The following is a 23,918-nucleotide window of genomic DNA, read 5'->3' as shown; positions in this document are numbered from 1 at the left end:
CCACTGAGCAGTGAGATTTAGGCATGCTCGGGAGAAGAAGACAGGAGCCCACGAACCGACTGCAGAGAGTGTACCCTGCGGCTAGGGGACGCGAACTGCAAGCAACTTACATACATGGCAGTCAGTATTTGTTGTTGGGCGCCGCCGAGGCGGTTCGGGTTCAGCAGCCCCATGTACAACAACACAATGAAACCCTCCCTGGTTCTGAGCCATCCTCATGATCTTTGCGACGGTCCAGCCCGTCGCTGCAGCCGCGGTGTCAATCGCCCGTTACTGCCCGTCCATTGACCTAGCATGAGGCCCTTTCCCCGGGACTGGTCTCTCCTGATGACATGTCCAAAGTACAAGATTCGAAGTTTCGCCATCCTTGCCTCTAAGGAGCATTCCGACCATTTTTCTTTTTTGTTTGTTGTTTATCTATTTATTTATTTGAAATCATTTTATCACAACCCATCCATACATCCACTGTGTAAAGCACACGTATATTTGTTGCCATCATCATTCTCAAAACATTTGCTTTCTATTTGAGCCCTTGGTATCAGCTCCTCAGTTTTTCCCCTCCCTCCCAACCATATTTCTTTCAAGGCAGATTTGTTTGTTCTTTTGGTAATCCACGGTTCTTTGAGTATTCTTCACCAGCACCATAAGCATTCGTAGACCATGTAGAGTCAATCCAATCACACCAATTTCCACCAAACCCCAAGGGTCAGGACACAGGGGGTCACCTAATAGGCTCAGAAGAAACTAGGAATTGGGAGGGAGGACCAAGAATAAGGGGAGAGGAAGATGAGGAATGGGCCAAAGAGGAGGAAGAAAGGAGAAAGAGAAAACCATTAGTAAAATATAGAGCAAAGGGGTGTCAACTGGGCAGAGGCAGCTGGCTCCTGAGAGGCTGAGCTGGAGGGGACTATGTCACTAAAGCCCATCGCTCAGCCTGGCTTAGACCATTACCCACCTAGGAATGTCTCCATGGACACACACAGAGACATCACCAGTAGACCTAGCACCCCCTCTATGGCCCCGCTGGGAAATTAAGGAAATGTTAAGAGTGCATAGACATGTGTTCTTCACAAACATGGCAGGCAGATGAGAACGCACAGAACATAAAACTCTTCAGAAAGGGGCTGAGTCAATTTTTTTTAAAGAAGGAAAAGCTAGGGAAAAGTGCGAAGTATTTATAGTTCCTGTCATTTCCCTCATTGCCACATCTTTCTCCCACGGAGCAGCTGGTAGGTTTGAACCACCAAATTGTTAGTTAGCAGTCAAGTACTTAATCACTACACCACCAGACTCCCTTCATTTCCTTTATAGTTTAAAGAAATGTCATTCTAGATATAGCTGCTTCAATATGCAGTCCAAAAATGCTAGATAGAATTCCTTCCTTGCTTTTTTCACCTCACAAATCCATAAACCTGGAGCTCTCTCAAGGAGACAGAAGAGCAGGCCAGGAGCTATGTGCTGCTGGAGACCAGTGTTGGGCTGTCAGGAAGGGCCACTCAGGGAGAGAGCATCCGTCAGTGTCTCTTTGAGCCAGGCAGGTTCTCCCAGGGCCAGCCTGTGCAGTGGTTTCCTGATTATCCAAGGGCCAGCTTCAGGATTTTTGTCTTATCCCCAAACAACCTAGACTACTGTTTAAAAACAGTTTGTCTTCAAATAAGCCTTTTAAATGATCCTCTTTGCCATGGTCTCTTCCTAAGTAATGATATCTCATACCTGTAATCTAAGAACAATTAGTTCTTATGACATGACCCGTCTCAGCACCTATCCTCCTGAAGTGATCGATGAAGATATGGGTGCAATAGCAAAGTGTGATGAAGAAAGCAGGTGGTGCCCAGCTCCCAGAAAGAACAGTGCCTGGGACCTTAAAGGTTTGTATTAAAGCAACCAGCCATGTAAGTGAGACAATGGCTAAGTCCACACAAAAGGAGCACACAGCAATCCAAGAATTGTAAATAATAAAACTGAAATCTGAAGGAAGGAAAGGTATCAGAGCTTAAATTTTGAACATCTAGTTTACAGAAGTCTGTGGTTTTAGGTACGCTCAAAATTAATTTGCAGGGTATTGTGAATTAAGCCTCTGGTGAATCCCCTCTGACTGTGGCCCAGAGTTTCCAAAGGCCTCATCATCAGACAGAGGGCATTGCAGGTGGCTCACTGCAATTGAAGTTAGGTCAAAATACGACACCTTGTCATTGAGCTCCCTCTTGATCCAGTGTATAAATGCTCCAGTTTTTAATATTTTCTGCTTTGTTTTCGATTGAGGTTTTTCTGTTTCCTGTTGGACTATTTGTTTGTACTTTGTCTTGATTTTTTTGTGTTTTCCTGTATATGAAACCAAAATAAGGCAAATCTATAGCGACAACAGCTGGGTTGGTAGATTCTGAGGGACATGGCCGGGGAGGCTGGTGGCAAGGGGGAACTAACAACAGCAAGTACAAGGAAGAAGAAACGTCCTGGACTTGACGGTGGCGATGGTTGCACAACCTCATGACTGTGACTGAACTACTGGACTAGACGACGTGTGAGTTGTACGTCGGTGAAACTCTTACAGATAAACAAACTCGTTTTTTACAGCAGTGATAACTGTGGCATCTCCAATACTAGTCATAGTTTGTTGACTACACGACTCAAATTAAAACACATTCCCTTGAATCCTAAAACCATGGCAAGCCCATTAGGACATTTCTACCACACTTAGGGACCAAAACAAAACCACTTGCCATCATGTCGAGTCCGACTCATGGGGCCCCCATGAGTGTCAGAGTAGAACTGTTCCGTTGGATTGTCAATGGCTGTGGCCTTTTGGGAGCAGCTCATCAGGTCTTCCATCTAAGATGCCTTGGAGTGGGTTTGAACCACCAACCTTTCAATTAGCAATCAAGTGTTCAACCATTTGTGTACTCAGAGACTCCCTATTTGGATAAATAATCTCCATTGCAAGGAAATAAGCATCTTCTTTTCCAAATATTTTGATTTGAAGCAAAAAAAAAAAAAAAAGCATGTATAGAGGGCAGCGTGGGGATATTGCCAGGCTCAAAGAGGGCTAGAAAGAGCTCAGAGAGATTTTGCTGACAGGTCTGGAGAGAAAGGATGCCTAGGTAAGGTTGATCGTTCTATTGGTGAGAACCAGACACCAAGATTTCTACCTGAGTGTCTTCTTCCTAACCTTCTCCTGCGTCTTCCTTCTGGCTTGACAGATCTTCCCCGGGGCCGAGGGATGGCCGCTGCCCAAGTACCTGGGTTCCTGTGGCAGATTCATGGTCAGCACCAGCACAAGACCACTGCAGGAATTCGATGGTGCAGCCCCAGACCAGGCAGCTGACCTCGCCTACCAGCTCCTCGGTGTCGTGGAGGCTCTGAGGAACAACGATTTGAACTATTTTTTCTATTTCACCCACGTGGATGCGGACATGTTTGGCATCTTCAGCAATGGGCAGCTGTTCATCCGGAATGCTAGCACACTCGGCGTCATTGACAAGCAGGAAGGTAACCAGCATGGGTGTGCAGGAGTGGCTATCAGAGAAAAATGCAGGGTGACAGAAGCCAGCAGGAGTGGGGGATTTGGACCGAGGACATACCTTCTGGTCTCTGTGACAGAGAGAGAGCATCCTAAGTGTGGTGATATTGGTTGCCATATAAAATGACTTTCTCTCTCATTGGAGGCTCTGCTCCAGTGTCCACTCCACAAGGGACCTGCACTGGACCCTTGCTTATGGAGAGGGATTTCACCTCCAGTGCAACCCCCACTGAGCCCTCCAAGGATCTGTGAAACAGCCCAGGGACCAGCCTCTTCTCACCCTCACACACACAGCTCACAGATCCATCTCCCTCAGAGCCTTTCTCTTCAGGCGCTTGTAGCCTTTATCTACAATTTAAATATCGAGCTGATTCACTGGTATATTCTACAATCCATTTTTGGCACATTTGCTTTATTTAAAGTTTTCTAATTAAAAGGCATGGCACCAAAGGAGGTGGATGAGTGAATCATATTTCTCCCTACGTGCAAGGGCTTATCCAAAGTTTTGAAGCCTGGAACATCCCATCTTTAACGGTAAGCAAATTTTTGGAGGCCAGAATTTGACTAAGGATTTTCTTCTCTGAATTCCAATTGCATTTATGTAACAGGCCCCAAAGACAGATCATTCTTGATTTGCCTTTACCAAGAAGAATAAAATTAGAAGAGATCACACTGATTCCAGAATATTCAAACATCAGTCCAATACAACCACTGGATACATCTTTTGGGATACTTGTACTTTCTCCTGACTTTGTATTTTTAAAGGGCAAATGAAACTAGGCTTAATACTTCCCTAATTCGGTAATTATGGGAGACTAACAATATGAATGTGATGCCTACAATTATAGGCCCGGTTTCCGATAAAGAGAAGTGGGTTTTCCATTCCTATTATAGCAGAGCACTTCCATGTTGATCTCTTTGGGACTATTGTGTCCCCAGGCCCCAAAGGTGCTGGTGACAGGAAAATGCTAGGAAACAAAGCCACTTTGCCCATCGATCCTGATAAATGACACACTCCCCCAAGGAAATCAGGTGATGGGTGTGTAATATTTCTCCTTTTTCTTCTAGGCAGCCAGGCAGCCACCAGGGCAGAGGAGAATAAAGACATCTTTAGTTGTCTGGTTTCAGGCTGTCAAGCTGAGCTGCCCTCCTGTGACGCCATCCCTGAGAAGCACAGTGTGGTACAAGTGTGTCGGCAGTTGCTGCCCCGGCTTCTCCAGGGGAAGTTCCCCTCTCTGGTGCAGAAGGAGATAGACACCATGCTCGCTCAGTGTGGGGAGGACGCTCTCCCGGACTCTGAAATTCTGAGAGCGGCCAACCAGCTAAAGGACACCTTGAGGCCCTTGAGGACCTGCGACCCCAGATTTGCTTACCGATACCCAGACTGCAAGTATAATGACAAGTTCTGAGGGGCTGGAACTTGCTGTGTATGGGAGCAACAGTCTTGGTCCACCATTCCCCCAGTCAGCCTGCTGCAAGATTGAAATTTGTTCCGTTTAAACAGGTGTTCACCTCCCAGGGATAAGGGAACTTTCAAAGGGGAGGTCTCTGAGCCTGGTGAACACTCCCACTGACTGATCGGTCATGGCCAAGTCCAGGGGAGAGCATCAGAAGACTTGAGTATAAACATTCACTCGACCTTGGAGCTTCTGTTTCCTCCCTCTATGTTTTTCGCCAGACTCTTGTGATAGTGAAAGAACACCGAAATGTGAAGGACTTATGACCTGTGCTCATTACCCTCGCCCAGGTGGTTACAGAGCATGATGCAGGAGCCACCCAGGCAGAGGAAATGAGCAAGGACCATGAAGATCACCACCGTGACCCTATAAGCAGCCCTGCCCATAATGTGGCAGGAAGGCAGTGTAAACGGGGCATTCCTGGCCAGTACCATGTTTGACTCGGATAGGTGGGACCTTCTGCCTATTCCTCACACTTTAGAGGGCCCAGCTTCAATCCACAACACTTCTTTCTTCCACCACATGATAAGAACTCGCCCACCAGGACCTGATTCTAGACTCTCTTCTGGATACCTGGGACTCCTTGTACATGCCCACGAGGCACCTCAAGGGTATGAGAAGGATCTAGGGATAAGAAAAGTGAAGGGTGGGCTGGGGGCCAATATGTTAGCCCAGGTCCTTTGAGAAGAGGCATCAAAGCAGAATGAACCATACAAGTTGATCAGGAAAGGTCTGCGTGAAAGGGAATTAGGAGGGAACTGAAGAAAGCTGGGGCAGTCTTCAGCTGGTGACAAAACTGTAAGTCTGAGCTCATGTGAAAAAGAGAAGGAGAGGTCAGGTGGAGACACCACCAGATGCCGCTTGTTCAGGCTAAAAAGGTCCAGCCAAGCTGTCAGAGCCGCTTGAGCTGAAGATGGCCACCAAGGGAGTCCTGAGTCTCCCAGGCACAGGCTGCCATAGCATCCCTACCACACTGATCGCTGCCTGGGAAGCTGGGCCTCAGGCCCATAGCAAGGACTAAGGATATGCATTGTGACAACGGAAATGCGTTGTGACACTTAGCGCTTCTCCCTGGGATAGGAGGTTTGTGCATAGGAGAGCATCCTTCCCATAGCCACAGCCGCAGCCAGGGCCTGGGTCAGCTCTGTCCGCAGCTATGCTCCAGACTCCAAATTCTCTGAGGAGTCTGAGATTTCTCATTGAAACGTGACACTCTATCAGTCTAGCTCACCGTGAAAGTATTTTTCAAAGTTGGCGAGTAGAACATATTTTAACTGTTTGTTAGTTTGCTTTGTGTCCTTTAATTATTTAGCTTCAGGGCATATGGACCTTCATAGTCTCATGTCAGCCCCTCAAACATCACTGTGCCTAGTCTCCATGCCAGCCATCTACCCTTATGGTCCCCACAGTCTATCTCCTCATTTCTACTTCTCAATCACCACCTTGAAGTGAATTGCCACCTTCACGTTGCAAATGGGGAACGTGAGGCCCAGGGAGGCAAAGTGATTAGCCAGAATCGTCCCAGAAGTCCTCCTGCCAATGTATGCCATTCTTGCCTTCGCTCTTCAGCCTCTGACTCTCTCCTGTACTACCTAATCCGCTCTTTACCACTAAGTGTCCCATTACATGGTGTACTAGGTTGTCTTTTGCACTTTCTTTCTGCTACTCCAGGCACTGCCCCCAGGGAAACTACAACAGAGCAACTGGTCAGTGAAGCTTCTGGAAGAATTGGCTTTGAGCTGTCTTTGAAGGGCTCCGTTCTGATTTTTGAAAGTTGGGTGCACGGTCATGGCTCCTCCTCCCTGCAGGCTTGACTGCAGAGCGTCCTCTCAGCCTGCTACCTGAACCGAGCCCAGGAAAGAGACGACAGGCTCCAGAGTTCCTAGGAATAGCGCATCCCCAGGGTCACCTGTTTGCACAGAGACCTACGGATGACCCAGCCCGTCAGAAGCCCATTGCTCTAGACCTGGGTGTTTTTCCACCACAGAGTGTTTCTACCTGATGAATGACTTTGAGTGAGGTTCCCAGTAAATTCCAGAAATGACCCTGTTCTGTACAGGCTTGTGATCTGGAGGAAACGCTCCTCCCAACGCCTCAGTCACATGTCTATCCAGCTGCCCAAGTGAGGGGGAAATAGTTGCTTCTCTCCTGCAGACCAGGGAGACTGAAAATGGTCCCTTCGAAACCACCCCGTTCCCCGTGGAGCTCCTGAGTCCAGGCGGGAAATGTGTGTAAGCAAGTGCACGCTCACGCATGCGCGCGCACACTCGCGCGTACACACACCTCTAGAATCAGGATAAAGATATTTCCTGCCCTATTTAACCTAATCCCAAGAGAGAACAAAGAATAAAACCACGTCAGGGCCCCCCGGGAGCTGTTGGGAGATGCATTGTAATATGAATAATAACTGAATCATCTCTGTATGCGTGCAGCAGTGGTCATAGCTGCAGTGCGGGCAGAAAGCTACATAAGGCAGGACCAGTGTTAGGCAAGTCCCACATATACTACTTAGGAATGGTTTAGAAGTTGTTTGCTGCCTAGCGTCTTTTCCCAGGTTCAGGAAGTTTCCGGTTCCTTTTGAAACACGTTCACTACAGAGCAGATCTGTTGTTCTTGCCGGCATTTCAATCGACTATGAGCCGAGGCTTCCACAACACAAGCCTACAGGGTACACCCTCCACCCCCACCCATACCCGCCCTTGACCATCTGCTGACCTGCTGCTCCCCAATAGTCTTTGTGGCACTATCCCAGGCTGAGATTGGATAGTTTCATTCTTCCACTTAGAAAGTTCCAAGCATTACTTAAGAAGACTCTGGCTAAGGCCTGCCTTGATCAAAAGCACTTCCTGAAAGAAGAAAAAAAAAAAACTCTAGTGATCTCTTTCCCATCGCTGAAGCTCTGGGCCACGGGTCAGTGCCTCATTTGAACCTAATCCAATCGCAAGGTTATCTCAGACATGTCTGTGTCCTACCTCCTGCATGCAGCCGGGTGTTACCTGAGGATGGCAGTGCTTCCTATTCTGATTCTTTTTTTATTCTTTAAATCCTGGACCAGACAAAGGATATCAGGGGAATCAAAACTCCGCCGTCCAAAACCACTAGGAACTTACCTATCTTTGAACAATTTGCGTTTATTGCTCATTGCAACGAGAGCACACACCATTAGTAAGCATGAGCTATCTAAAAGGGTGTGAGAATTAACTTACGGAATTCGTACTCATTAGACCATGAGAAGAAAGTTCAGAGAAGTAGGGCTTGGCTATGGAGTAGATGCTGTCCAAGGGAAATGCTATGATTGTATGTCTTGATAAAACTTTATCTATAGGCTTTCTGCTCCTGCTCATGTGGCAGGCAGCCGCCTCTTCCCAAAGACACGATGGTGAAGGTCGGAGTGAACGGATTCGGCCACATTGAGCACCTGTCACCAGAGCTGCTTTCCACTCTGGCAGAGTGGACACTGTTGCCATCAATGACCCCTTTATTGATCTGAACTACATGGTCTACATGTTCCAGTATGATTCCACCCACGGTAAGTTCAATGGCACCGTCAAGGCTGAGAAAGGGAAGCCTATCGTCAATGGGAAGGCCATCTCCATCTTCCAGGAGCGAGATCCCGCCAACATCAAGTGGGGCAAGGCCGGTGCCGAGTATGTCGTGGAGTCCACCGGTGTCTTCACCATCATGGAGAAGGCCGAGGCTCACCTGAAGGGCGGTGCCAAAAGGTGATCATCTCTGCCCCTTCTGCCGATGCCCCCATATTTGTGATGGGCGTGAACCACGAGAAGTATGACATCCCTCAAGATTGTCAGCAATGCCTCCTGCACAACCAACTGCTTAGTCCCCCTGGCCAAGGTCATCCAGGACAATTTTGCCATTGAGGAAGGACTCATGACCACAGTCTACGGCATCACTGCCACCCAGAAGACCTTGGACGGCCCCTCTGGGAAACTCTGGTGTGATGGCCATGGGGCTGCCCAGAACATCATCCCCGTATCTACTGCCGCTGCCAAGGCTGTGGGCAAGGTTATCCCGGAGCTGAATGGGAAACTGACCAGCATGGCCTTCTGTGTCCCCACCCCAACGTGTCCGTCGTGGATCTCACCTGCCGTCTGGAGAAAGCTGCCAAGTACGATGACATCAAGAAGGTGGTGAAGCACGCGGCCGATGGTCCCCTAAAGGGTATCCTGGGCTACACCGAGGACCAGGTTGTCTCCTGTGACTTCAACAGTGACCCCCACTCTTCCACCTTTGATGCAGGGGCTGGCATTGCCCTCCACGACCACTTTGGCAAGCTCCTTTCCTGGTATGACGATGAATTTGGCTACAGCAACAGAGTGGTGGACCTCATGGTCCACATGGCCTCCAAGAAGTCAGAGCCCCCCTTGGCCACCAGCCCCAGCAACAGCACTAGAGGAAGAGAGGCCCTCCGCTGCTGGGGCCTCTCAACTCGATCCCCCAACACACTGAGAATATTGCATCCAAATGCCCTGAAGGAAGGGGAGTGGCTTAGAGAGCCTGACCTTGTCATGTACCATCAATAAAGTACACTGTACCCAGCCCAAAAAATATCTTATCTATAAGGGAAAGGTAAAAATAAATTATTAACCTACGAAGAAAAGACAGAATTTTTTAAAACTCACGCACAAAATCTCATCTATAGGCAAATACATGGAGCTAAGTCTTAGTGACTGTTATACATCAGGCGAAGGGGACGTCTTGCTTGAGGACACTGAGTTTCTGTTAAGGGTGATAGTTATACAATAGAGGAACCTAATTAATGTTACCAGATGGTACACAATGGCAAGTACTGTGTTATCTGTATTTTGCAACAATAAAAAAATATTTTTCTGTAGGACAGGAAGAAGCAAGCTGAACACTGCAATTAGCAAAGAAGTAAAAATTACATTTATTTTCCAGGATGTGAAGGTGGGGAGGTTTGGTCCCTTTTGTGGCTTAGACAAAATTGTCAGTATTCTGACGTGATTGGAAGTCATCCAATTTAACCTTGATCCATCACAATCCCAGAGTGGCCTTAACTAATGTTATTCTGTGGGATTGTTCATGTTCTGCAGAATACCAGCGCCTTGCTGCGAGGGGCAAGCCACCTCTGTACAACACCAAGACCCAGTGATAGAATCAGCTCTACTCCTGAAGTCTGGAGTTGCATTTCTTTCTCAGTGAGACAGGAAGTGAAATTCAAATAAAGTTTGTAGATTCGTTAGTAATAGTGTTTTATTAATGTTAATTTTCTTACTTCCAATAATTTTACTATAGCACAATAAACAGTTAACACTAAGGGAAGCTAGGTGATGGCTACACAGGAGCTCTCAGACTATTTTGTCTCACTTTTGTATGTTGAAAAGCATGACAAAATCATTTTTTAAATCATGTGGCATAAATTGGTTTGGAACCAGATAAAGAGGTTGACTTGTATATAGCAGTTGTGCTAAACAAAACAAAATATGTATCTCACAGCACTTAATCATTACTTGTGTAACAAGGTGGTGAATATATTTCTTCAAAAATCTAGAAATTGAATTGGAGTCCGGAAAAAGAAAACTCAGCTCTCCCGTTTGGGATTTATTCTAGGGTAATGATCATTGACTAGAAGAACAATGGCATCATGTGAATTGTCGTTGGTCTTTCCTCCCTCTCTTTTAGTTTTTTTGTCCATATCCCAAATGCGACTATACAAGTATGAGGGCTAACCCTACCAAACTGGACACCAGTCGAAGTGCCCCTCCTTGCCAGCTTCCTCATGCTCCCCTCTAATTCCTTCCCTTTTCCACACCAACTGCAGTGGCTGGGGCAGAGGGCACCCAAGTAAACCATCTAATCTACGTCTGCTCCTTCAGCTCCTCCTCCACCACCCTTCCACTGTGATTTAGCTAACGTCACCTTTGTGCCTCCTGCCCAGAGTGGAAACTTCTCTCCACAAATAATCGTTTCTGAAGGGGAATTGTGCCAAAAGTGAGCTACTAATCCCCTTGTCAAAATAATGTTTTATTTTAAAATGATCCGCTCCCAAGGCAAGGTCCCTGAGTGGTACAAAGGATTTGCACTCCACTAGTAGCTGAAAGATTGACATTGCAAATCCACCCAGCTGTACAATGGGAGAGAAGTCTTGGTGATGTGTTTCTGTAAAGATTACAGCCAGGAAAACCCTGGGGAGCAGTCCTACGGTGTCACACATAGGGTCATTATGAGTCAAATAGATTTGATGAGACAAGGCAACAACACCCAAGGCAGGCATGCGTTCAGGAAAAGAGACACGTCATGGGAACTTAGTGAGAACATAATCCTATTGAAAAACAATTTGGCAAAGTTCATCAAGAACCTCAAAAAGAATTGTAAACTCCACCCAATAATTCCACTTTGGGGATGCTATCCAAAGGAAGTAATCAAGAATGCAAAGAGATTTGTGCACAGACTGACTCTTTAAAGTCATGGTTGAACACTCATAACTCCTACTAAAATGAGAATAAGTGGAATTTTTAATAGGCAGAAACTACCAGATGAGGAAGTGAGAGGAGAAAATAGAAACAATTTTGAAAGTGGGCAAGTGAGTGTCTTAGCAGAATCCAAAAAACTGAATCCTAATCTGATAGCAAAAAAAATACTGAGAACTAACTCAATTTATACCATAAATATCCCCCAAAGGTTGAGGAGTTGGGAAGCATGAGGGAGGAGAAGGCTGAAATAAGGATGAACCTTAAAAGGTTGTTAAAGAAGCAGGTGGACCCAGCAATTACATTCGTAGATGTGTGCCTACGACACTTGAAAGTAGTGACACAAAGCAGACATTGCAGCACTGTTCACAGTGGTTGGGGAAAAAAAAGAAGGAACTCAAATGACCATCAACAGATGAATGTATAAATAAAATGTGAATAAACATAAGCAGATGAACAGATAAATAACAGGGAAATGTTGCTTAGCCATAAGGAGAAGTGAAATCCTGATTCATGCTACAATTGTATCTTGGAAACCTTATGTTATATAAAGTATATAAGTTATGAAAAGACAAATATTGTGTGATCTCAGTAATATGAAATACCTAGAATAGGCAAGGGGGAAGGGGGATTCGTTGTTTTGAAAGCTTTGAGTTTCTGTTTATGGTGATGGGACAATTAGTCAATGATGTTAGTGAGAGCTGTAGAACATGATGGATGTAATTGGTATCACTGAATTGTACAAGTAAAAATGATTGAATTGGTAAGTTATCTATTTTGTTACAATAATCTTTTTTTTTTAAGAAGAAACTATTAGATTCCCAGATCCCCCCACTATTTACAGCCAAATAATATCTTTCTCAGACCCAGGAAAATATTGGTGACTCTTTCCCTGGAATAAATCACAGGGTGATCCGAGATTAAGGTGTCTGGCTGCAATTTATCTGGTCTTCAATTCCAGGCAGGAGAGCTGACGAGTAAGCACTAAGGAAACCCAAATCCAAACTCAATGCTACCAAGTCGATTCCGACTCATAGTGACCCTATAGGGCAGGGTAGAAGTGCCCTACGTGGCATTTCTGAGGCTGTAAGTGTTTACAGGAATAGAGCTGCAGCTGGTTTTGAACTGCTGATCTTGTGGTCTGCAGCCCAAAGTGTAACCACTATGCAACCAGGCCTCCTAGAGTCAGGACCAAAAGATTCTAGCATCCAAGCCCCAAGCCCCTTCTCATCCCTGCAGTGATGGCTGCAGTCAGGAAGCCCCACTGGTCCTTCACAGTTCCCAATCATCGTGTGTGTGTGTGTGTGTGTGTGTGTGTGTGTGTAACTGTATAAACAATTGTATGAACTAGACACATTTTACCTCAGGTTTGTATCACTTTTGTACAGTACTGAAACAGATTCAAAATACATTTTTTCAAGTATTATAGCAAACTTGGTTCCTAAATAGAAGGGGTGTGTGTGTGTGTGTGTGTGTGTGTGTGTGTGTGCGCGCGCGCGTGCGTGTGTATCAGTAGTTTCCTTATTTTATAAAAAGAGCAATTGAGTGTCAAAGTAGTTAAAACACTTTGTGGAGACCAGCAATATCAGTCTTAGATCTGCTGTATGAGCCTTCATCGTTATTTTGTAATTATACTGTATACAATTTAGGTTCTTAATGACAACAGGATGAAGCTGATATCATGCTACCAAACTAAAAGGAGATGAGGTTGGAAATGACAACATGACAATTCTCTTTATGTAAGATGAGGTGATAGAGATAGACCATCTGAGAAATAATAATAGCATCAGCCTCAATGACTTGTTATGTGTGCTCATTTTAATTTTTCTGCTATTATTATGAAATTATTTCAAACTTCCAGAAAAGTTGCAAGAAAATACAAATAACTCTTGTATACTCTTATATGTATTGCCAATTGTTTACTTATTTCCATGTTTGCTTTCTCTATCTCCCCTCTTGTTTTCTAAACCATTTTAAATTAAGCTACCAGCGTATGTGAAACACGTCAGCATTCATAGTCTAAAAACAAGATAAAGGTTTACATAACCACAGTACAATTACCAAGATCAGGACATTAAAATCTATGCCAGTGGGGTCGCGAGGATCCGTGTTACCCAGCGCGGTGGTAACCCTTGGTGTCAATCCACACACACGGATCTCTTCCCATATCAGACCATACAGAATCCCTAGTAACTTTTATTACCATTTTTATCATGAACTAATCTGTGATAAGTATAGTTGTAAATTGCTTAAACATAATAATTATTATATTAAATGAATACCAACAGCAACATTATTCTGTAAAATCTTTCTACATTGAATTACATTATTAGTTACATGATTAGTAACTGAGCAGAACCTGTCAATTTTTCTCTTTCCCTTTATTACTACATCATTCTCAAGAAAGTTGGTCTAGGTTCACAAATATTAATTACCACAATATTGTGGGTAAAACACCTGAAATTGGACAAAATCAATTATTCTAAAATACCAGCAGCAATGTAAACAACTGCAAGTAGCTTGTAGCATGTGCAGATGAAACCACGTAATTCGAAGTGCCTTTGTAAGTCATCGCTCTGACCAGAGCTCACTAGAAGGTTCAAGAAATAAATTAGCATATAGTTATAGCTTTGTAGTTGTATTGATACATGTATACTGGGCTTACAAAAATGATTTTGTTGATATAAGTAACTACAAGGGATTTTTAAAAATGAAAGACAATAAATATCTGCTGAAACACTGACAAATGTTGAAAAGTCAGTGTCACCCCTCTGACAGTGTCACCCAGTGTGGTCTATACCTCCCCCACTCCCTGATGATGTCACCAATCGATACACAGTTATCTAAGAGGAGTCCTGGTTGCACAGTGGTTAAGCACTCAGCTGCTCACCAAAAGAACAAAGGTTTGAACCCCACAGCCGCTCTGAGAAAGACAAGTGTGGGAGTGTCTGTGCCTGTAAAGATAGCAGCCCTGGAAACCCTATGCAGCAGTCGTACTCTGGGCTAGAGGGGTGGGATGAATTGGGATAGACTAGATAGCCATGTTTTTATTATTATCTAACTGGAGAATATAGGTGTCTTGGAAGAAAGGCCTGGTGATCTACCTGTGAAAAATCAGCCGCTGAAAATCCTCCGAGGCACGCATTCTATTCTGATACACAAAGGGCATCCATTAATTGGAATTGATTCCACAGCAAGTGTTTATTATCTCACTACAGACCACCTTATTCAAAGTTTGCCAATTTCCCCCTTAGTGCCTTTCATGACATTTCTTCCCTTTTCGGGTCCAGAATCCAATTTGGGATCACATATTGCATTTGTAGTGCAATCATTTACTTTCTATGGCTCCTCTAGTCATAGCCTCGAGGAGTTCTGGCGGTGTAGTGGTTATGCATTAGGCTATGATCCTCATGTCCAGGAGTTCAAAACCACCAGCAACTCTGCTCCAGAAAGACTAGGCTTTCTACTGCCATAAGCAGTTACAGCCTCGGGAACTCACTGGGGTAATCCTAACCTGTCCTATAGGGTCACTAGGAGTCAGCATTGACTTAATGGCAGTGGGTTTAGGGGTTTTGTTGTTGTTGTTACATGGCAGAGAAGTGACGTCAGCAACACCAACAGTATGAATGGTGGGCTTCCTGGCTCACTGAGTAAGAAGTTGAGAGAGTTGACTGAGAAAGCAGGAAGTTTGCTTGTGGAGTGAGGGAGTTGGTTTATTGTGTCAACCTGGCCAATAAACACATGTGGGGCTGATTGAAGGGCGGAGAGATAAATGGCTCAGTGAGCCTCGCCATTCTTGTCTCTTGCTCTTTGATCATCAGACCAGTGGGCAGCTGCCTTGCTTGTTCTTTGTCTCAATTTGCAAGCTACACTACCTGTGGGACACCTAACCCATGGACTGCGTCGCTGTAATTTGAGGTTCCTTCAAGACCTGCTTCACCACACCATTGGAATTTACATCTCTTGAGCTGGGGACTGTCAGACCCTGTCATCTGGCTGACTGTTGGTGACCTGCCTTGCTGTTTGCAGCCTGTGCCCGGATAGCCTGAATTGCTCTACAGAGGACTACCTGGGAGCCCTCAAGTCTTCAAGGACTGCCAGTGTCTCACAACTGTCTCATGGGCGTGAGTTGCATTGAGCCATTTGTGCCGCTTTATAATTTAATTAATTGTTTATTTCGTATGTTATATATCTATCTGTATAAATCTGTATAAGATTATCAGCATTCTGGTTTTGTTTCTCTAGAAAACCCTGTATAATACATGGAGCGACTTAATAAGGGTTTGCTGACCCATGGGATTAAAACTGAGTGTTTCCAAACCAAAGTTTATGATAGAGTAGCGTGTTCTTTGGGTAGTTAGGGGAGCACTAAAAGAGCTTTGTAACATTGTCCAAGCAGAGAAGAGGCCCAAGGAGAATGTGGCTAGACCACAGAAAGACATGCCTGAGAAGAGGTTGCCTTCCTTCAAGAACTGTATTCTAAGCAATTCTGGTCCAGAATTGTAACCTGTTACCTTCTCTAATAAACCCAGTAATCATGAATTTTGTCTGTTAATTCTTTGTGGCCATTTCAATAAATTATGGAACTCAGAAAAGAAGTAGAACATGCTGTGGGAGGGATGGGAAAAGAAAATTGGAGGGTGGTGGCATGCCTGGCCTCTGTGTCATAGAAATCATCCTTTGATGCTGAGGTTGAGTCTTCTACCTCCTTGTGAAGTCAGAGGGTGTCAGCCACTGCCTCCACACTTTCTACAGCATTCGCTTTTCATGTCTCTCCAGTCTTCTTTCACCTGGAGTAGATTCTTAATCGTGTGTGTGTGTGTGTGTGTGTGTGTGTGTGTCATGACCTGGACATCTCCGAAGAGGTTATAGAATTCCCTTCTGTCTGTATTTGATGACTTGTCCTGATTCAAGTTAGGTTTATCATGCTTTATGCCAGTGGATGGTTAAAAATGTCTGAAAAGGTATGAGAAGACATTGTACTTGTCTTTTCTTTTTAGTTAACTTTTTAAGAGGTTTTTTATTGTGAGTTGAATGGTGGTGTTACATTTCAAACCATCAACTTTGTATTAAACAGTTCAAACCATTCATCAAGGCCCACGCCTTTGCCCAGTATTCTACATCACCTTGCCTCTTCTAATTTCTTTTCTCCCTCTTGTGCTCCTTCAGCCTCCCTTTCACCCAAGTCAACACCTGTCAACCCCCTTGTTTGTTGCTTCTTCTTCCTACCCTTCTCTCTCTCCCCACCCTTGGTAACATCCAAAGTCTGTTCTCCTTGGTGTGCAAGTCTTTGTCTTGGTTTTTTTTTTATTCCTATAGTAGTGGTCTCATGCAATACTTGTCCTTTTGTGATTGACTATCTTCATCCAGCATAATGATCTCCAAGTCCATGTATGTCATAAAGTGCTTCATAATTCCATCATTTTCTTTTAGTATTCCACAAAAGTACCAAAGCTTCTTTATTCATTTTTCTACTGATGGGCGTTGGGCTGTTTCCAACTTCTCGCTATTGTGAACAGTGCTGTGATGAGCATAGGAGTGTACATGTCTGTTCATGTTATGACCCTTACTTCTTTAGGGTATATACCCAACAGAAGTATTGCTAGCTCATGTGGAATTTCTATCCCCAGAATATAGCGTCATATAGCTTTCCACAATGTTTGTACACCTTTACAGTCCCACCAGCAGTATATAAGGGTCCCAATCTCTCTTCATTTTTTGTTCTCTGTCTTCTTTCGTTTTAATTGATCTATAATTGTTGGTGTAAGGTGATATTGCGACCTCATTTTCACTTGTATCTCCTTGATAGCTAATGATTATGAGCAATTATCTATTCAAGTCATTTGCCCGCTTTGTAAATGAGTTTTCACATTACAGTATTGCAGTTTTCTATAGAAATTAGTCCCTGGTCTGTTGCGTCATTGCTAAAGATTTTTCCCCACTCTGTGGATTCTCTTTTTACTCTTTTGATGCACTGAAGTTTCTCATTTTTAGGATTCTACTAAATTGTGACAAAATCTATTTTGTCTTCTATTATGTGTGCATCCTACATTAGGTTTGATAGTCTGGCTATGCCCTGGAGTAGAGTCTTTAAGTTTGTCCCTAATTTCTCACTGGTGATCTTTATAACTCTTGGATTTACATTTAAGTCACTGATCCATCTTGAGTTCATTTTTGTGCATGGGGTGAGGTATGGGTCCTGTTTTATTCTTCTGCAGATGGAGAACCAATTTTGCCAGCACTATTTGTTGAAAAGGCCATCTCTTTCTCATTTGATATTTTTTGCTCATTGTCAAAGATCAGTTGTCTATAGGTGGATAAACTTATTTCCAGGTACTCTATTCTCTTCTATTAGTCTGTATATCTATTAATGTACCAGTACCAGAGTATTTTGACTACTGTGGCTGTGGAATAGGTTTTGATGTCAGATTCTTTGTTCTTTTTTAAAAGCTCGTTGCTTGTCCTGGCTCTCTTCTCTCTCCACAAAAAGTTAGTAACTCGTTCTCCATTTCCTTAAAGACTAAGTTGGGATCTGGACCGGAATTGGGTTGTATTTATAGATTGCGCTTTGGATAGTATTGACATTTTCAAAACATGAAGCTTTTGATTCCAACAAACATTTTCTTGAGTCTTTGGGGTTTTCTACATATAAAATCATATCTTTTGAGAATGGTGAGAGTTTCACTTCTTCTTTGCCCATTTGAACTTCTTTGATTTCTTTTTCTTGTCTCATGGCTCCAGCTAAGGCTTCCAGCATAATATTGAATACGAGTGGTGATACGGAACAATCTTATCAGTTTGCTGTTTGCAGGGAAAATGCTTTCCATTTCCCCATTGGTTTTTCTTGTATGGACTTAACTGCTTTGAGAAATTTCCCTTCTATTCTTATTTTGTTGAGTGTTTTATCAGAGATGGGTGTTGGCTAAAATCAAATGCCTTTTGTATATTGATTCATATGATCATGTGGTTCTTATTTTTTGTTTTGTTTATTCAGTGGATTCCATTGGTTAAGATTGTTTTATCTATTGTTGAACCATCTTTGTGTATCTGGTATGAATCCAACTTATCATGGTGTATTATTTTCATATGTATTGTATTCTATTGGCCAAGATTTTGTTGAGAATTTTTGCATCTATGTTCATAAGCAGTAGTTTTCCATATTTTGGTGTCTTTTTTTCTGGTTTTTCCATCAGGGTCACAATGCTGTGTCTTCTTGCTTCATAAATCAGAGGTCAGCCTTTCCGGTTCTTAATGATTTTCACTTGATTAAGGTGAAGTCTGCCAGGTTTTTCCATTGTTCAGTTAATAAGAATTGGAGAGGAAATACTTTGAGACTATATAAATGTCCTCTATTCATCAAACTTGCACCCACTCATTTTAACATCAACTTGCCAGAATATGACTACCAAATGGTGATGATATTATATTGTAAGACATGGTTTTCCTTCCCCTTTACTCATTCACATATAAGTTGTTTAGTGCCCTAGTGCTGCTACAACACAAATACTAAAAGTAGCAGCTGTAAGGAACAAAAACTTATTTTCTCATCATTCTGGGGGCCAAAAGTCCAAATTTGTGTCTTAGCTGTGCCACTTCTTTCCTTGGACATAGACCCAGGCACTCTTTGTTTCCTTGAATTGTAGATGATCTTCCTAGAGTTTTTTTCCACTACCACCACCATGTGTTTGTTTCTCTAAGTCCAATTACCGTATATACTCGAATATAAGCCGGCCCGAGTATAAGCCGAGGCACCTAATTATTACCTGGGAAACTAGAAAAAGTGGTTGACTCGAGTAGAAGCCTAGGGTGGAAAATGCAGAAGCTATTGGTGAGCTTCAATCATCAAAACAAATGAAAATAAAATTACTAAAAATTGAGACATCAGTGGGATAATGTATTTAACTATTTATTTTAAATAAAAAACATAAATAAAAGGACAAGTCATTTAACATTAGTAAACCAGCACAGTACGTGGAAAATAGGTTCAACAAAAACAATAAGGTATCAATAATGATACCTTAAGAGTACTATTCCCTGAGCTCAATCAGCAATCAAGCTAAAATGTAAACAGTTAAAATCCTTCAAAACTGGATTCATCATCATCATCCATATCCCAATGCAGAGCTTCAGCTGGTGTGAGGTCATCATAGACGCTGTCCTCACTGAGATCGCCATCATCACCATCACTGCTGTCATTTTTATATGAAGCGCAGTCTTCACTGCCATCCATAGCATTACTAATACTACATTTCTGGAAGGTATGGCACACCATGTCTTCTGGAATGTCTTCCCATGCATCTCGAACCCACTTTACTATTAACTCTATGTCAGGTTTCATGAGATTTCCTCCTTTTGTTAGTCATGCTTGACCAGATGACATCCATTCATGCCACATTCTTCACACACGGTCTTTAAAAAGGCTTATTCAAAGATACATCCAGAGGCTGCAGTACAGATGTAAGCCCGCCTGGCATAACGGCTGAAGTAACTTTACTAGATTTTGCCAATTTTTTTTATGTCATCTGATAGGTGGGCTCTGAACATATCCCAAACAAGTAATGATGGCTTTTTCTTTAAGGCTGCTCCTGGTCATCGGTTCCAAATTTCTTCCAGCCATTTTTTTGTTCAGTCTTCATCCATCCAGCCTTTAACATGTGCACACACAGTAATTCTTGGTGGGAAATTGATCTTTTTAGGCAAGGTCTTTCTTTTAAAAATAATGACAGGATGCAGCTCAGTTACATTAGCCAAACATGATAGAATAATTGTAAAGTATTTTTTTTCATTTCCTGTGGTTTTGAGAAAAATGTTTTTTTTTTCTCCTAAACTTGCCACAGTTCTGTTGCTTGGAAGATCAAAAGTCATGGCTGTTTCATCCATATTCCCAATAGCTGCCAGGTCATAATTATAAATCCTTCTTTGTTTTATAATAGATGACTGGAATAACATTTTTTCTTCAAGGTCTTGTGGCAATTTCTGGGAAATCTTTGTTCTTTGTCTCAAACATAGGCCAAACCTATTCATGAAGCGGGTACACCATCCTGCTGATGCAGCAAATTCTTCAATGCCTGGTGCTTTGTATTTGTCATCCTTAGCCATTTGTAGAGCACGTATGCGGATTCCCATGTGTGTTACGCAGTAACCATTTTGATGACACTCCATAACCCATTTATGCAATTCACTCTCTAGAGCCCCATAAAAAGATATTAAACCATGACAAGTTTTTTTAGCTTTTGGACTCTGTTCCAAGTCAGCCTTCATTTTCCGCCACTCCCTCACTTGCTTTTCGTCAACACAGAATTCCCTACTTGCAATACTGTTATTGCTCTCTTCCGCTCTTGACACAACCTTCATTTTGAAACCAGCCTCATATGACTGGCGTTTTTGTTTTGGTTCAAGAGTATCCATTTCTAATAGGATAAAAAAAAACAAGACTTTGAAAAATAAGTTTCATGATAATGCCTCCCCACCCCCGCAACATGTTAGCTGGGAGAAGGGGGGGAGTCTGTGCTGGCGGGGGATGCAAGATGTGAATTAACACAGAGACCCGAAGGGAGAGACAGAGCGCAGCCACAGACACATCCTTACCAGTTCAGCTGCCGGCATAAGTGAATCACTACAGGTGCTTCTGTGAATTGGAGCCGTCCACGTCATAGGATGGCTCTGATTGGTTAAATGTGAGTAAACAAACATTCAAAGCCCTGCAGTGTCAGCAGGGTTTGAATGAACAGCGGAGAAAGGGCAATCACCTGCGAGATAATGGGTGCTCGTCCTGTTACCTTGAAGGGGGGTGCAGCGAGATGTTACACCTCACTGGGGTACCACTGACCCGTGTATAAGCCAAACCCCAGTTTTTCATACACGAGTATATATGGTATGTCTTTTTGTAAGTTAGAAGTGATTTACTTTAAAACTAATCTTAAGTATTATTTAATTAACATTAACAAAGAAAACTATTCCTCAACAACATTGCACCCACAGTATTGGAGTAAGGATTCCAACACAAATTTTGAAAGGATGCAATTTTAATCCATAAATATGGACTAATGAATTCTATTTTTATTTGATGGGTTATACTCTTGATTAACACTTATTTTGATGGTCAAATTTCAGTATATTTGGTCTGTGGAAAGCTTCCCAAGGCATAGAGCAAATATTCAGACTAAAAATAGGAGAAGAGAAAAATGTAATTAAAGAATTAGTCAAGGAGGTCCCATGTCCAAATAATAGATGTAACCAAAACAATACCCAGACAGACACACTTAGACACAGATATGCATATAAACACAGACATTATACAGAGACAGACATACATAACAACACAGATAGGAGAGCTGCTCTGAAATGATTTAGCAAATTCATATAAAGTTACATATACAAGGGTAAGTCAGAAAACATAGCTACTAGCCCTGGTATCATAATGATTACAATTTGGGCTGCAATTCACAAGACCAGCAGTTCAAAACCACCCATTGCTCCATGGGAATAAGATGAGACCTTCTACTTCTTTAAAGAGTTACAGTCTAGGAAACCTACAAGGCAGTTCTAGCCTGTCCTGTAGGGTCGCCAAGAGTTGGAATTGATTTGATCACAGTGAATTTTTGGAGTGAGAGGGTTCCACTTTATACATGCATAGGGTCCCCCCCGAAAAAAAATATCTAAATAGGGCTCAGCAATCAGTGAATGGCTGCAGACCAGTTCTCACAGTAATAAGCCTCTCTAACCACAAAGTCGGCATTTGGAAACCACTAGCCACACTGCATGAGTAAGATGAGGTGTTCTACTCCCCTGAAAGGTTCAAAACAAAAACAATCAGCCATTTAAGGTCGAAAAGATAGAATCTACTCAAGAACCAAGTACTACAGAAGATTCATAAGGAAGGAAAGATGAGAATAGGAAACAGAGGGGATGTGACCATTGGTAGTCCATGGAGGGGATTGTAATGGCCAGGTTGAGACAAAATGCATCTGTTAAATATAAACCTGATGATCTGCTCCACAAACTTACACCTTATTCGCAATCAAAGTTATGGTGGCTCTTTGGGGGAGCACCCAAGGAGGTAATCTTGATATATTTTCTTGAAGGACACAGAATGCTCATGGAGCCTGATTAGGAAACAATTTTCAGAAAAATGAAAACGGCATTGGTTTTTGTTTAAAAGGCCAGAAAAGTCATGCAGAGTGGTTTTTTTTTTCCTCATCACAACATACCTAGTCAGTCTTTGAGGGTAGTAAGAACTGTCCTAGGAGAATTTTATGAGAAACCTTGCCCTATTTAACCTACGGCCTTGATCTTGACCCTTGAGACTTCATTTCGTTCCCCAAAGTCCACGACCATTCAAAAGAAACATAAGCTGAGTCCTTCAAGCACACACAAACGGTGGTGCTGCAGTGTAAATAGAAGAGCACTGATTTCTTTAAGGAAGGATTCTAGAGGGTGAGCCACAGCCTTCAGAAGTTTACAGACCTAGATGGAGAATATGTCAAGTAACAATATCCTCATATTTGGGTAATTTTTGTTTAATAAGCTTTTCTATCATTTTGTACCAATACTTTTTGACTTACTCTTCTACACTTTCCAGATGACTCATCCACGTCTCAGTTATTTATCATATAGAAATAAAAAATTGTTCATAGATAAGACAAAAGCACATACAGACACACAGACACATATACCCAAACACATATAAAGACACATACACCGACACAAACATTGAGATACATACACAATCGCACAGAGATGTACATGCAGTAACACACAGGTAAATACATAAAGACATACAAGCATACAGTCACATATGCAAAAGAAGGGGATAATCAGCAAAAAATTAAATTCCCTAGAAGTAAAGGTCATTAATTTTTACACTGAAAGCAGAGTGCCCAGCACAATGATCAAGTTCAGAACCCTGTGGACATATTATGGGGGAGTGAAGTGGAGAGAGTCTTATACAAAGGGCCAGTAGTGAGAGCAAAGAATATTTCTCAACAATGCTAGAAGCCTAAACAATGCTTTCAAATTTCTGAGGGAAAGTGATTTTATATGGTGGAAATACTAAAGAACTCTGTATCTATGGATTTCAGACCACTAAGTACTCAATTTTTTTTTCTTTTTTAAGCATCCTGCCTCAGGAACACATCCTGTCTGAGGAGCACTGGTGGCACGGTGCTTAAATGGTCACAGTTAAAATCCACCAGTGTCTGTGGGGGGGGGGGTGGCAGGGCATGACACTCTGGCACCTACTTCCTCAAAGATTTACAGTCTTAGAAACTCTACGGGACAGGTCTACCCCGTCCTATAAGGCCAATATGAGTTGGAATTAACTTGGTCACAGTGGGGTTTGAATCTGGGTCTTAGGGATCTATTGAAGGATGTGCTCTACCATCAAGGGAGAGTAGACCAGGGTCAGGGAAACCTGAGTTGTAGGAAACAAAGGATTCAGCAGCGGGGAAAGGGATCCCAGGATGATGGCACATGGTTGCCCCAGGAGATAACTGT

The 23,918-nt window shown here is 43.0% G+C and overlaps 1 protein-coding gene and 1 pseudogene across 1 annotated transcript in view; both read left to right on the top strand.

Moving 5' to 3' along the window:
- The window catches only part of DIPK2B (divergent protein kinase domain 2B), a 66,889-nt gene extending 61,963 nt beyond the window's left edge, over positions 1–4,926 (top strand). The window contains exons 4-5 of the mRNA XM_075538199.1: positions 3,198–3,486; positions 4,586–4,926. Of these exons, the coding sequence (XP_075394314.1) occupies positions 3,198–3,486; positions 4,586–4,926 (630 nt within the window). The remainder of the gene's footprint in view (positions 1–3,197; positions 3,487–4,585) is intronic.
- A 3,275-nt stretch (positions 4,927–8,201) lies between these two features.
- Positions 8,202–9,515, top strand: LOC142433332 (glyceraldehyde-3-phosphate dehydrogenase pseudogene; annotated as a pseudogene).
- The last annotated feature ends 14,403 nt before the right edge of the window (positions 9,516–23,918 follow it).

The sequence above is a fragment of the Tenrec ecaudatus genome, chromosome X, assembly GCF_050624435.1.
Source record: "Tenrec ecaudatus isolate mTenEca1 chromosome X, mTenEca1.hap1, whole genome shotgun sequence".
Lineage (NCBI taxonomy): Eukaryota > Metazoa > Chordata > Mammalia > Afrosoricida > Tenrecidae > Tenrec > Tenrec ecaudatus.
Note: the sequence above shows the minus strand (reverse complement) of the source record. Positions and strands in the feature narration are given on the sequence as shown.